Source organism: Puntigrus tetrazona, chromosome 19 (genome assembly GCF_018831695.1).
Source record: "Puntigrus tetrazona isolate hp1 chromosome 19, ASM1883169v1, whole genome shotgun sequence".
In the NCBI taxonomy this organism is placed as follows: domain Eukaryota; kingdom Metazoa; phylum Chordata; class Actinopteri; order Cypriniformes; family Cyprinidae; genus Puntigrus; species Puntigrus tetrazona.
In genome coordinates, this window is record NC_056717.1 from 13,029,675 (window position 1) to 13,044,758 (window position 15,084).

The window sequence follows — 15,084 nt, forward strand, 5'->3', positions numbered from 1 at the left end:
TTGCTGTAAAAACAATGAAAGTTTTTTTTTTTTTTATGAATGATTTTATGAATCACCTGAGTGGGCAGTCAATTCCACCCATGTCTAGAAGGATACACATCTCTAATTGGCAGTTGCGGGTTACCAATATATTCACCATATAATTATCTATAAAAACATAAATGTCCTTGCCCATATATATTCACACACAAAATACTATATGTCCAGGCGTCAAATTGGTTTGTGACCTATATTTCACAGTGCAGACGAAGGAAGATGTCATTTTCGTGTACATCTGACCTATATCTCATCCGTCAATTCTCTTAAGAATAAAAATGGATCAATTTTTATATCCAACACAGCCTTGTTCTGACCTTTGTACGTGAAGGTTTACTTGAAATGCCTGAAATGTTTTGTGTTTGACAACGCCGTGTGTTTTTTTCTTTGTATTGATTCAGCATGTGACTATTCGGCTTCTAAAATGAATGGACAGAATGTTTCTGTAAAAATTGCTTTGAAGAGTTGACAGCATAGTTATTATGCAACATCACAAGTTTAGATGTTTAAATGAAAAAACGTTTTACAGACTACATCTCAAATGTTATAGCTTCTCTAAATCTTAAACTCTTAAATGGACTGTGTGATTCTTTTATTAAAAGTGGTCTTGCCTTTTGTCGTTTTTTTTATTTGAAATCTTTTAAAATAATTACCTGACGAATATGAACTGAAGGATCAAGCGTAGCTAATAATTACATTGAAAAATAAAAATGTAGGTCATTTGTAATCTCACAGTTTGTTTCTAAGAATATTCTGAGAATTCTTCTAATTCTAAGTCATTATTTTAGTCCAGGTTTTTTCCCGTATAACGATCTGAGCAAAGCATGACAGGATGAAGACAGATCTTCGACCATGTCGTACATTCTGATTAGGTGCGGTCAGATGTCTGACATTTTCACCACCTCAATGTGTCTCATTTCTCTCCTCTGGAGGGATTCACTCATCTTCTCAGCAGCTCGTAATTAAAGCCCTGCTCTTCTCGTGCCAAAGCCCACATTCTTTTGAAAATGCAAAAGCGGCAGCCATTAAAGTGAAGGTACAAATGTGTGAAGTTATAAGTGGCTCATCTATACCGGATCTTCAGGACATCTACCACTAGTTCATAAGGAATTCGTCTTTAGTCAAATTTTTCATCAGAACAAATTTGGAGAAAAACAGCATTACATCATTTGCTCACCAATGGATCCTCTGTAATGAATGGGTGCCATCAGAGCATCCAAACCACAATTAAAAACATTGCAGTAATTTGCAAGTAATCCTCATGACTCCAATTAACAAGCTATTTCTAAGAAACCAATCCATTATTAGGGTGTTTTTAACACATTTGATATTGATATTAAAATTGATTTCTCCAGTGAAAGAAATCAATGCAGAGGATCCATTGTTGAGCAAGTGCTATGATGATAAATTTGTCCAAAACAGCTCTGATGAAGAAACAAACTCATCTACATCTTATTGGATGTCCTCACTTTTAGGTAAATATTCAATTCTGGGTGAACTGGTCTTTTAACGGAGCTACGACTGCTTTCCTCTTTAACCTCCTACACAGGACTTGTTGTATGTATATTGTATGAAACGCACTGAAATCCATTAACTTGCTCTCTATGTGATGTGATTTCTAAAAAGGTATTATTAAAAATACGATTAATATTCAGCAGTATCATAGGTTTTAAAAAGTGCCCAAGTATAAAACATTAAATTAAAAAGTGTCAGCAGCATAGTAAAACTGATATTTAGTCATTAACAAATGACAGCCTGTATTTTAAATATCTGATACTGAGTGGTCCTTTCCTGAGAGCTGTATAGGTGTGTGTGCACTGATTGTTTGCTCCTTGCATTATTCAGCAGCGCTGGATCTGCCACAGATCCACATCTCTGGATTGTCAGACCATTATTCAACCCTTCACCTGGTTAGCACAGTAACCTTGATGAGCACACGGAGGAGCCGGGTTTATACAAAATGTATGACCTGATGCATCTAGAATTAAATGGAAGACCTTACCCAGAAGACACATGTGCTCCAACTTCACAAATCAGTCCATGAATGCGAATGCCACTGTTGCACACAAACATGTGTTTCCCATATTTGTCATTCAGATACAACCATAGATAGTGTCTAGGGTCCTAAATGCTCGTTCTTGGGCTTGTGTGTTGATAATTTGCCAGCAATAATCAGTAAATCGGTATCGGTAAATCTTTACATTTTCGAATGGCGTTTCATGTGAATGTGCGCAACTGATATTTTTTAGACGATGTTGGGAAATAGCAAGAGGAAATAACACAGTGCAGTCACTAAATCAATGATAAAACCGTTTGCACTACAAACCAGTGTTTTCATAATTAAGATAAAACATTAAAATAAGATTATAAGACATGCCAGTTTGCAAAATCAAGCGGTTAAACAAGCTAAAAAAAGAACCAAACGAATAGAATAAATCTGTCAAGACCACACTTAATGTGGAGCAAACATTTCTGACACTGGTGATTAAATAGGACAGGCAAGAAAATGTCCAGAGAGAAGTCATATAATAATTAATTTGCCTTCAGAGGATATGAATCACAATGTAAACACAACGTAGAATCCATTAAACCGATTCAACAGACAGAGCTCAACAGTTTTTAAGTGAACAATGCATTGTGACGTTATCAGCTGAAGTTCTACTTGCCAGTTGTTTTCTTGCATTGATCGATTACACTGGCAAATCACGTTCTGAGTCTGCTGGCTCCTGATGGCTGTGCTCTGTGTTTAGAACAGAACTGGTCTAACTGTGCTCTGTGAGAGATGAAGAAAAACCCGCCTCGTCTCGCCTTTTCCTCGCCATCCTCAGCTGGTATTTAACGCGGGATTGTCAAAACTGATACGAAAGTGTTGATATGGAAACGCAATGGGGCAGGAAAACAAAGAACACGACTGAAATGAATCATTACTGGAGCATGACCATGAGTGCGAATGATCAGTTATACTGGATGAAACATCAGACTGGCTGTATAAACACACTGATTCACAAATTAAATGTAAAAAAGTAACATGACACATAAAAAGACTTTATTAGATCTTTGTATATAACTTTAAATGTTTAAATAAAGGTTTCGATTAAATGACTCAAAGACTCTGTTTTTAGACCAACTTCACAACACTGTGATTAAATGTTTCATTGATTTGATATAAAAGAATCAACCTTACTACATTACACAAACCAACGTCATTTTCAGAGAGAAGTCAGGCATAAAAGCTCATTAAAAGTAGCTTTTGTTCTTATTCATCCCATTAGCTCCAGTGTTTTTTAACTCTTTGCTGACACTGATCGGCCTGGATGCATGAATAGTTTAAGAACAGAATCGAGTCAAAGTTGTTGAGGTTTGTTTCATCACAATATCTGCTTGTTTAGGTATTTTATTTCTCGCTCAGTCTTTGCTCTGAATAGCACGTTTGCACATCACTCTAGATAATGCTGATGAGATTTGTTAAGTTGTTTAGTTAGATTTTTTTTTTACATTTATGCTGTTGATGCACTTAAACCACTGACTGAAAATGCTCTATGAAGTGTTTTTGCTATTATTTTTAAAAGTTAGTCAATTGTATGATGCTATTGATCGTGTGATCTCTACATTAGGAGATGATTTCTGTTTTTAGACCACCATATTTGCTTTTCATCTTGTGTTATTATTTTAAGCATATTTCAGCAATCATATTTTATGCATATAATTGTATGCGCATCCCGTGAAAAGTTAATTAAAGTAAAAAAATGAATACCTTGTAGAATTTACAGTGGTTAAAATTGTATTGGTTTTAAAGCAAGCTGTAATGGTCCCTGTGGGTCTCTATTAGTAATGTGTTGCCTTCTATTGGTGACTTGTTAAAACCACTAATTAAAGTGAAATATGGCCCAAAATACTACAAGTAATGGTTTCAACGGTTAACAGTTGATAGTTTTTGTTATTTGTAGTGAAAAGCATTAGAAGTGTATGATTGTTTCTATTGTTTTCAGCAGAGAAAAGACTGCAGTTAAGCCTATCTTAACAATTGTAGCCTGGTATCCTGTCCGAAAATCAGTCTGATCTATTCTCCATTCCTTATCCTTTAAGAGCCAGTCTTTGAAAAGAGAAATATCGTCTGACTTAAAATGTCAGATTCAGCCAGTGAGATTTTCCAGAGCAGAACTGGCTCACTTTATCAGAAGCGCATCTCAGAAAGCTGCTTTAAAATGAGCACTACAGAAAATAAACTGTCTGAAGAGTTCTGATAAGAATCCATTTTAGATATGGCCTGTCGTCATCAGCGTTGAGCCCCGTTACAGCGTTCCTGACCTTAGCCTGTTTGTTTATAAACACCCCCAGACGCCTCCGTCTGTGTTTTCTCCCACTGACCTATTGACTCTGGCTTCTCTATAGTCGAATAGTGGCTGAAAATCATGAATATCTTACAGATTGATGCAGTACCCGGCTGACGCATGTACAGGCTGCATGATATTTTTTTCCTCCTGTTTTAATGATCTGATTGACACCCACTGTCAGCAGTTAAATGAACAAGTGCAGAGAAGAGGCCGGAAGTTAATGTGTGCTGTTGATACGGAAAGCCTATTCCTGACACAACCGTGGCATGTTTTCAAGTGCTTTTAATTGGCTAATGGTGACTAACCAATGACTGTCTCTTAGAACGTAACCCAGAATAGTGTTCGCCTCCTTGTTGATGAAGGCATGATTTATGCATGGCTTTAAATAAAAAACAGTGTTACTGCATTAGAAGATTGATCGTATTCGTTAGAGAAATTAAGACAGCAGTGTATTACTTGAAAAAATATTTATTCAGTATTGATAACAACACATAGAAAAGCTCACCTGGCTCACAATGTGCATTTTGGTGTAAATCACCCTTCTTATTTGTAAGAAAAATAAAAAAATGTGCTCGATTACTGAAGAAATAGTGAGGCTTAGAAGTGCAGCGGCGAAGGAAAGTGCCTACATGTAATATCTGCAAGAGGTCATGATGTATAAAATGACTAGAAAAGCTCAGTCTAATTGTAAAACTTCAAACTTGTTTCTACAATTCCCCAAACATAACATGAATCCGAGTTAGTTTGCGTAAGATAAAATTGCCATATTAAAATCGTACTTTGTGTAACACAGATGTCTGATGTTCTTCTTTCTCAATTTACATCTTTGACACATTTATTTTTGTCATGACAGTCAAAGGACGTGCACATTATAGACAAACAAATATGCTTAAACAGACAAAGTCTGAGACAAATGTATTCAAATTCTTTTGATTATTGCCACAAAGTTGCATTGTTTTACGTGACCGTGGACAGCCTGCACATCTGTGCTTTAAAAAAATAGAAAGATCTTGTTTTTGTCGGTTTCTTTGTTATTCAGGCTTCTCAAATCACCTCCTCCGAGTCACAAGCTGAACAAAAACCCCGCAAACGAACCTGTCATTTAGTTTAGCCGTGTTTCACATTCACATTCCACTCCATGTATCCAGCCTACGAGACCTCTGAACTCTGTGCGCATGTTTAGCGGTGACAAAGAATAGCGAACAATGTGTCTTGTCATGGATCCAACGTTGTCTTGAGCTCTTGTGAGTGCACGAGCACGTGTGTGTCTGTCTGTACTGGATGTCCACATGCCTTTCGTTCAGGTTATCTGTTCATCTGCTCTTCTTCTTTCTGGACTTCTAGAATAATTGGACAAAACAGAAAGCTACTGAGTCTAAAATATTAAAAGATGTTATCGCTTGTTTATTGGCTAGATATACATCTCATGATGACTGCAGTTGCATTGGGTGGAGAGCAGGGAGCACATAAAGCAATGTACGACGACTTAATGAGTGTCAAGAAGTCTAATCATTTTAATCATTTCATTGCTCCTGTTACGCCACCAGTGTTTGAGTGCCCTCTGCAGGCTGCAAAAAAAATCACACAACTGTTCACCGCCGTTTCAGCAGCCCCTTAAAATAAATTCATTCGCACACATCATATTCTGTCTTAGCCATATTTCTACACTTAACATTCATTTTTATATCATGTATTTAATTTTAGGGATGCACGATACACTTTTTTTAATTTTAAGATTTAAATAATATTTTTAATAACTGTACGTTTTATTGCAAAGAAACCCTTAAGCGCACAATAGTCTATAAAGGCTATTACAACTTTTAAATGCCCATGTCGGAATGATAACAAAATTGCGCAGCCATCTAGTGTTACTTTAAACTTTGCTTTAACACCGTTTTAGACGACACGCATAACCTCTCTTACATAATACCCAACTAATCCTTCATTTCCTGTCGTTATAACGTTCAGCTACAAACTACAGTGGGACGGTTTTGCACAACTTTTAGTTTATGAAACTGATTGCCATTTGTTATCACTTTTTGTCAAATGATTTTATTGACCACTTAAAGTTATTTCAACAGAAAATCAACAAAAAACTAAAAACTCAACAAAAAACGTCTTTGCTGAGTTCGACGTGTTCCTAGGTCAACATTTTTTTTTTATCCAAAAAATGCAGTCTTGACCGTATCTCTACACCTAGACCTAACCTTACCCATGAGTAATGCCTAAAATCAGAAGAAAATACATAGATGAATGACACTGCTGTACAAGCGCCAAACACTGATTGTAAGCCTACATCTCACAAAAACTATAAAGTGGTTCTTCAAATATGATTGGCTAATCAGGATGTTGTTCCAGGGTTAACAAATATATTGACCTAGAAACATGTCGAACTCAGCAAAATCAGGTTTGAGGGGCACTTTTCACCTCAAATCACTTTTTGAGGAAATGCGGTAGATGCTATTTTCACTTGGTGTTTAGTATCCATTGCTATTTACAGTGAAAATAGCATATTTTATTAGTCGTATGCTATATACACTATGTTAAGTGCAGATAGCTATAGATTTTTTTTACACTATAGGTTAAATTGCAGAATTTCTATTTATACTACTTAGTGCAAACTGTGGCAATTATCTGTACCTACGTTTTTAGTACATTATAAAACAGTATGCATTAATGACTTATTTTTGGTTTTTTATTTAAACTCAACAAATAGCAGAATTTTAAATAGAAATATGTACTGTAGCCTTCATCATGTTATGATTCATTTTAGCATACAAATCTTTTCAGCTTATAGAGTTAGCCGGATCCTTTTATTGTAGATATAAGCTAATATCCGTCATTTATCTATATGGGCCAGAATTTCAGTATGAGTGCATCCCGGAATAATTGACTCTATAAATGGATTTCCAGAATTTCCCACATGGGAGTGGACACTTAGGTTGACCTTTATATTAAATTCATGTTTAATTTCACTTACCTGTTCAGATTGTGTAGGAGGGTCCTGTAACGTGCAGTGTGTCTGCTATAGTATTCTGAGCAGCGGATGAACCATCAGAACCAAAGTTAGAAGGAAACACACAGGCGTTGGCTGAGATGCCTAAAATAATAATAATAAAAAAAAGGTATTGCATCAATATACCACTGCTGAACAAACTTGAGATTTTCTAGATGCTTGTGGTTTAAGATTGTGAAGGACTCAAGTGTAAAAAAAGATTCTGTTTAATCTATTAAAGGGATAGTCTACACAAAAATAAGAAAATATTTAGAAGAATGTTGGTGAAAATCTGTGGTAACTGACAATGTCTTCTTTTCCATAACCAACATGGGGGTGAGTAAATACATTTTTCATTTTAAATATAATTTTGATATACAGTATTTAGAGATCATTAATGAGAAGTAGTCTGAAAAAGAAGACATGTGAGTTGGATCAGACTTTTGTAATACTTCCCGCTCAGTAGTATGCTTCTTTTATATTATAAAAGTAGTATGCTTCTTTTATTTTATATGATATCAAAAGCATTTAGATTTTGCTTTTCTTATGTACTTCCAACAATCTAGTTTGTACATTTGATACTAGCTGACACATATTCAAGCGACTCATTTGCTTTTGTGTCTTGTAGTTCTCTTCACTATTTGGAGCACTTTTATTTTTTATTTTTTTTTATTTTGTGTGTTTAAAGCAGATGTTGCAAATAAAACGCATTTGCACTCTCAGAGGAATTCAAACGACTTTGTATAATTAGTAGCGTGTTTAATTAAATGTGCATGCTTAAATAGGTTGAGTGTGGCACCGCTGGGACGGTCTTTCCCTCTGCATTTCCTCTATTTGCTGATGCCTTCCTTTAATGCAGAGCAGAGCCATTGTTTAACTTCCCAACATATGAGGATAAGAAACAGATGGAGCTTTCAAATTTTTAAATAATAGGGACACCTGTTTACATTCATGTTCACTCCCAGTTTGCCACGTCAGCAGGTCTGCAGTGTCTCATCAGACACACGCCACGGATAATCTAATAAAAAATGACATTTCACCTAGCAGAGTTTAATTGCACTCATTAAACATGAATATTATCTCCTCCACTGATATTTTCACAGCATACAGTGCTGGCATTAAATACAGAGATGGGTATTTCATTTCTAATCGCCACGTAGCATAAATGTGTTTTATGGAAATGATGTGCTCTGGAAAATCATGCAGATATTTTAAAAGTTGAGCAACCCGGTATTTCCCAACGTTTGTTTCTTTTTCTGGGGTGTAAGAACAGGTCAGGGACATATTTCTCAAATCTTTTACAGAAGATAACACTTCTCTATTATTAAGCAGATTTATCATTTGTTTGTCATTTTGTGAATACGGGGTTTAAGATGCTGAACATCTGACCTCAGCGTTTCGAAGTCCTGTGTGGAGGAGTTCTATCCACCCACAAAATGTTAAAGTAAGCCAGCCCCCTTTATAATCCCATCTCAAAGGCTTTTGTTTCTCAGGAAAGACAAACCACATTACTCAGTACTGTACTGGCTGTGACACATGTGAGTGTTTTGTTGTATTCAGCATGTTGTAATGCATCAAGAAGCACAACAGAAGTGCTTTAAGAAATACCTGGTTCGTGTTAAAGACCGTGGGCCGAGTAGGCTTTTCTTCATGCACATCTCCAACTGTTTCTCTTCCTGGTTCTGCTTCTGTTTCTGTCTCTGTCTCTGTCTCTGTCTCTGTATCTCTTCCCATCAAAAACTTTTCTAGTTCTTCACTGCTGGCATTGCCTAATGACACAGATAGAGTGGGTCATAATAAGGAACAAAGGTTTCAATATACACATACACTACTGTACTGTTCAAATGTTTGCATTATTTGTAATGCATATTTAAAATAAGTCTGTGTCTGTGTCAATAAGTCTGTGTCAATACAGTCAAAAAGTAATCTTATCTGTTTTAATATATTTAAAATACAATTATCCTGAATAAGTGTATGACTTTCGTAAAGTATTTTCATAAATATTCATAAAATGTCAAATCTATATGTTGATTATTATGAATGACGCTTGGTATGTGTTGATATGATCTTTTTTTATTCATTTGTTATATATTGAGACTCAATTTCATAGAAAATGTTAAATCTTTTAAGAATTGTATAAATTATTTTAAATGTATATAATCATTTTAGACATTTTAGACATTTCTCACACTTTTCCATGGAAATGTTTGCATAATTAGTGTATGACTAATATTTTATTTTAAATACTTAATTGCTGTTCAGTGTCATGGAGTTGTCGACCTCTTCCTGTAATAATAAATGGCACCCTGGGGTGTAGTTAGGTGACCCCTCAGCCCTCAGTCTGATTTTAGAGATAACTAGAGGGTCTGTGACTAGAACAAGAGCATCTCTGGCCCACTGGCCATTAGCTCATATACTTACTAATCTGATGAAGTCTGAGAAACGTAATGGCCCAATTTAAACAAACCTAATTTAAATTGAAATTATATAAAAATGTGAAAATTGAAAACCTACTGAAGAATGAATACTCAAATGTTGAGTTGTAGTCATACTCGGGGTTTTGAGTAGAATCGTAATCAAAATTATACTGATCATCACCAACACCTGCGAACACAAAGCAGATTATATTAAGCTTTTATTTTTGGGGGAAAAAAACATACATTTTTACATGGAAAGCAATGTACAGACTACTCGAATTCGTTGAATTCAGTCAGACAGTGACTGTCACAGCGTGTTAGCCATCAATTAAGACTTGTCTTCATTTCACAAAAACAATTAATGCTTTGAACATTATCTGGCCATCTTTACTGCATCACAGCTAAGTCACCTCACTGAACCATAGAGGACATTGTTTCTCATTCAAAAGAAGCAGTGTCAGTAACTTGAGATCTTTGTATTGCTTCTCACATACTATTGCCATTTGTCAGTTATGTGAGACTATTCACCATGACATTTCTTTCTTCCCAAGCATCCTGTCCTGTCCTGACGTATGTGATACTGTGAGATTACTAGAGACTGAGATGTAAATGAAGGAAGAGCTGGCAGTAACATCTGTGAAGCTGGTTCTGTCAGGCTCAAGAAGACCAGCGAGACATTTCGTTAACAGATGTTTTTCTGCAACATTTTCTTAGAATTTATATCTCTTAAAGATGTCTTTCATGCTTACCAAGGCTGTATTTTTTTGAAAAGAAATATTAAAATCAAAATATATGTTTTATTTAATTTTAAAATAACATTTTTTCAATGGCAAAGCCGTATTATTCCAGTTTTCAGTGTCACATGATTCTTCAGAAATCAGTAATTATTGCGTCTGGTGCTCAAGAAACATTTCTGCCCATTGTATAAAAACATCAGTCTCTTGATAATTATTCCTCAGGATCATATGGAAATCTTCTAAACCTTTGGCCCATTGTATATTCATGGGACTTAGGGCCCCTGGACGCACACAGACGTCCCTTAAGTGCTGACCCTCCACAGAACTGTTTTAAAGTACAGAAGATGGGAAATGACCCGAGAATCTACTTCCTTAAGCTAAAAAAATAGTCTGTCAGGTTGCTCCTTTTACATGTTATCCATTTATACAGCTGTTTGGAAAAGACCAAGGTGATCAGTGTCATAATTTTTTCTTCAGGGAATTTGAATGATGTCCAGACTACACCTGGGAGTTGAGCTCAAGAAGCCTTGAGTCATATGCCTTAGGCTTATCTGGATTTGTCTGACTCCATTTACTTTGAACTTTTTAGGGAGAAAGGTAAATATCAGATGTCAGAGCAGAAAAACATAACAAATTTCCAGTTGTGAAAGCTCTTTACATTTACACCCAGACAAACTGTATATTCTGGTAACCTTTAAAGTTTTCCCCAAGGAACTATTTCTGTCTGATCTAATCCTTAAATGTTGTATTCAGTGAGGTGAAAACTCTGTTTACTCGTTATTACACGACATTAGATATCTGTTCACTCAAAATTACTAAAGCTGGCACTAACTTCATTAGTTTCATACAAACCACCATATAAGTAATCCATGGTAGTCCATTTCCACTGAAAAAAACCCAAAACATAATGGTTTGATAAATTGTAATTATGACACTAAAAACTGAAATTGTTAGATTTAGTCAGTTATAGGGTTTAAAATGATTTTTTTATGTCATACTTTTTACTTCTACTTTTACTACATAGGTATGACTTGTATCTTAAAATAGATGAATGTATTTATTTATGTATTTATTGATTGAACCTGTTGGTGGTTTTTTTTTACTGGTAATTATCCACACAGAAATTACTTCATTATATTGTATCACTAACATTTACGTTAAATCATGCTTAACGTAAGCAGCTTAGTAATCACTAAGGTTACTAGACATTATTTTTTGGCGTAGATGAGTATGTTTGACTTTGCCACACATGACCAAGAAATGGCACTTGGCTTTTAGCATATGGATGTTAGCCAGTGCCATTAGGACTCTAAACCTTTCCCAGACTTGCTTTGCTTTATCATTACAATCACCCCTTAAGGAACAAGCAATAAGTAGACAGCTCTGATTACTTCTTTCCTACGCTGCATCATCTATGAGAAGTTCTTCAAGACCTTTTCAAACAAATCATGATCAAAATGAAAAGCAGTCATACTTCTTTGGAGACTGTCGTCTATGGGATAGTAATTGCATAAGCATAATCTTTTCACTTTCTCTTGAGATTCGTGGGAAACAAGGCCGACTTAATACCTGGATCAACACCAATAAACATGTGGTACCATAAACAGCATGAGGCTAAGCGCTTCTAGCTATCAGCGAGCGGGATGTCTGGCCAGGTCTGTGGTGAGCATGCAATGCGCTGTTTATTTAAATGCCGTTATCCCCAGAGTAAAGCAGTCACTGTCTATTAAATTGCATCTGAATACTGCGAATGGAGTCTAATGCTAGTTCACAACTCACAATATGGGTTCTTATCCAAACAATATAGTGCCCTTTAATCAGATAGCTTTGCCAAATAAAGAAACATAAATAACAGTGTTGTGTTTTGTCTGCAGATTGACATGGTGGATTTTAGGGTGATGGTATTCACATGCCCCACTAAATTAGTTTTTCTTTCAAGTTTCCTTTAGTGAGGAACGTTAATGAAGCTGAGCTGTGAACCTATGGCTCAAACACGTGGTTTTCGCAATTTTACACCATTCTTCACTCCATGATATGGTCTTTATCCCTTTCACTTAATATCCTTGTGTCACTGCCACTGAGATTTGAGCAAGATTCCAGAGTTTAGACATTCAACATACTGTCTGGCCTTAGTCCAACTTCATGTTCTCAGTATAGACTATAAAACCCAACCTGGTCACACCAATCAAACAGAGCAAACATGCTGGAACACGAACGCTAAATCATAGACGACAGCAATGAAAGCTGGAAACAAACCTCAGAAACATTATTCGAACAAAAAATATAGTGCTTTGAAGCCGAGATTGACATTTCGTAGCAGTCACTGACAAACATAATTTCTTGTGAGACATTTGGAAATTTAGTCAGGCGGAACTTGACCCTTCAACTTCCACCATCCACCATCAGTCATTCAGAGCCCCCGAACTTGTGATTTCAAGATGTTATCCTAAAGAAATGTCAAAACAAGCATGAACCTAAAGTTACGAAAATATCCTTAAGGTAAAACTTCACTCCCATAATGATTTTGGCCAACCCTTATCGCTTTACCAAACCCCAGGAGGCGGTGGGTTCGTCCAACAGTAAAAACAAAAGCATGCATGTTACTCATCTCATGATATCTGCTTTATTAATTCTCCGTTTATCTATGTTTTCCAGTGATTCATTCATAAAATCACAAGACTCTTGGCATATTTGGGCACATCCCCCAGCGCAGGCTGCCAAGTGCTCTGTCTTAACAACACATTTCAGCGTAAATTTTCTGTGCACTGAAAGCAGGCAACACATGGTGTTTACCAGGAACAATGTGGCAGTTTATAAAGTTTGGCACTTTGTGTATAGTAGTTTGGGGGTAAATCTTTGCTGTGAAGGTTTTATTCTTGCTAAGGATATCATTCAGACTTCTCCTAATTATCACTTATTGTAGTCGTGGATGTTCTGTCACTTCCTCAAAACAAAAGAACAAATTCCTGCTTGTTTCTGTTGGTAGTCAATGAACAAAAAAAGAGAAGGAAGTCAGAGCTGTGAGTGTGCGTCGACAGAAAACAGCTGTGCAGGGAACACGGTGGGATTACTTTGCCCTCGTGATTGTTATGACCCCCTGGGGCCGTCTGTCATGCCGAAGAGTTTGCAATGAATTGCTCTGTCATACAACTCTATAAGGATGCACTGAATAAGTTATATCCAAGTGAACTTCAAGAGTTAACTTTAGAGATGAGCAGGATTACACTGATTTAACAAGTTCCATGTTGACTGATGCTTTTGTTCATTTTGCACAAAGCTTCTTTTTTTTCCTCAGACAAAATGCAAAACATGTTTTGTGGGCAAGCTGTTTTGGCTCTTCTGTCTTTTAAATCATTATTCACTTTTCATCTTTTGTCTTTTTAATCACAATTGAACATTCAGATGTTACCACACGTTTGCCTCATTTTCAGTGTACCTGCTGCAGATCTCTAAGCACGACTGAAAATAGAAAACACAAATCAAAAACAGATTCTCACATCATGCACTTTTCCTGTCAGTGGAACTCCGCATGTTCAAACATTTTTGTGCGTCAATACAATGGAAAAATGGGTAAGCTAATAAATCTTTATGCAAAATGCACTAGGCTAAACAGAAAAAAATGAACAAACTATGCACTTCTTTCTGAAAAATGTCTTAGTGGGTTTTTGCCAAATAGTTAAAGTCAGTGGGGCCCGGTGCTCTTTTGGACCCCGTTGACTTTCATTATATGAACAATTCGAACAGTTCTTTATAATAGAACAAGTGGAAATGAAGTCGTGCCACTTTAGAACAACACAAGGGTGAGTAAATGATCATTTTTGGGTAAAATCTCCCCAAAACAACTGCAAGCTCCCTCTTTATACAGTGTTTTCAGCCTCAGATACAATAACACATGGAAAACAGCTTTTCAAAAGCAAATGTTTTTATATATATAATGTCCCCTAGGAGCATTTTTTTCAACTTTATCTCACACTGGATCTGTGCCTCATTCCAAACATTCACACATAGCAAGTTCCCCTATTAAAGTCATAATCAATCTCAGCCTCGCGCTCTCTCTCACACACAAACACACGCACTCACCCAAGCAGAGCGGCAGCAGTAGAAGAGCTCCTGCCAAACACACTGATATCATCACACAGCGGTGAGGTAGTCTTGCCATGTCGCTCTAAACGTGTTGATGTGTGTATGTGCAGCCTCCACGCTGTGCCTCTGAATGACTGCAGCATGTGAGTGAGTGTGAGGAGAGGAAACCGCCAGGAGAAGGGGTGGGAGGAAGGAGTAGGAGGGGGTGGGAACTCCAAACTTTTAGATGCCTCATTCATCTGTTAACTAGAGCACCGCCTTTAAACAATACTACAGCGATTGTCTCGCCCCCGGAAGTGGATTTGCACCACAGCTGTCATAATTTCCATTCATTTAAGCAGATTATTTGTAGTAATAGGACTTTTTATGACAGGCGGCGATATGAAAAGACTCGCCCGGGGTTGGGATGTGGGTCACAGAGCCCACGGAAAGGTCAGTGAAGTTGTTCGTAGGTCAGCAGATCTAAATGTCATCCAGGCAGC

General features: G+C 36.6%; 1 protein-coding gene across 1 annotated transcript; it reads right to left on the bottom strand.

Annotated features, from left to right (window-relative positions):
* Window positions 1-4,822: 4,822 nt before the first annotated feature.
* On the bottom strand, window positions 4,823-14,758 carry si:ch211-191i18.2 (uncharacterized protein LOC564095 homolog). The gene is made up of 5 exons (XM_043217008.1): window positions 14,600-14,758; window positions 9,880-9,969; window positions 8,974-9,134; window positions 7,351-7,470; window positions 4,823-5,710 (listed from the first exon to the last, which is right to left on the bottom strand). Exons 1-4 carry the CDS (start codon window positions 14,676-14,678, stop codon window positions 7,396-7,398), a joined length of 405 nt encoding a protein of 134 aa, XP_043072943.1. The 5' UTR covers window positions 14,679-14,758; the 3' UTR covers window positions 4,823-5,710; window positions 7,351-7,395.
* Window positions 14,759-15,084: the final 326 nt, after the last annotated feature.

Excerpts from the sequence above, each read along its gene's own strand:
- si:ch211-191i18.2 (XM_043217008.1), bottom strand. The coding sequence starts at position 14,678 with ATGGCAAGACTACCTCACCGCTGTGTGATGATATCAGTGTGTTTGGCA. Across the intron at positions 9,970-14,599 it reads ACTGCTGCCGCTCTGCTTGG|GTGTTGGTGATGATCAGTAT; the intron begins GTGAGTGCGTGT and ends TTGTGTTCGCAG. Across the intron at positions 9,135-9,879 it reads ATTTGAGTATTCATTCTTCA|GCAATGCCAGCAGTGAAGAA; the intron begins GTAGGTTTTCAA and ends CTGTGTCATTAG.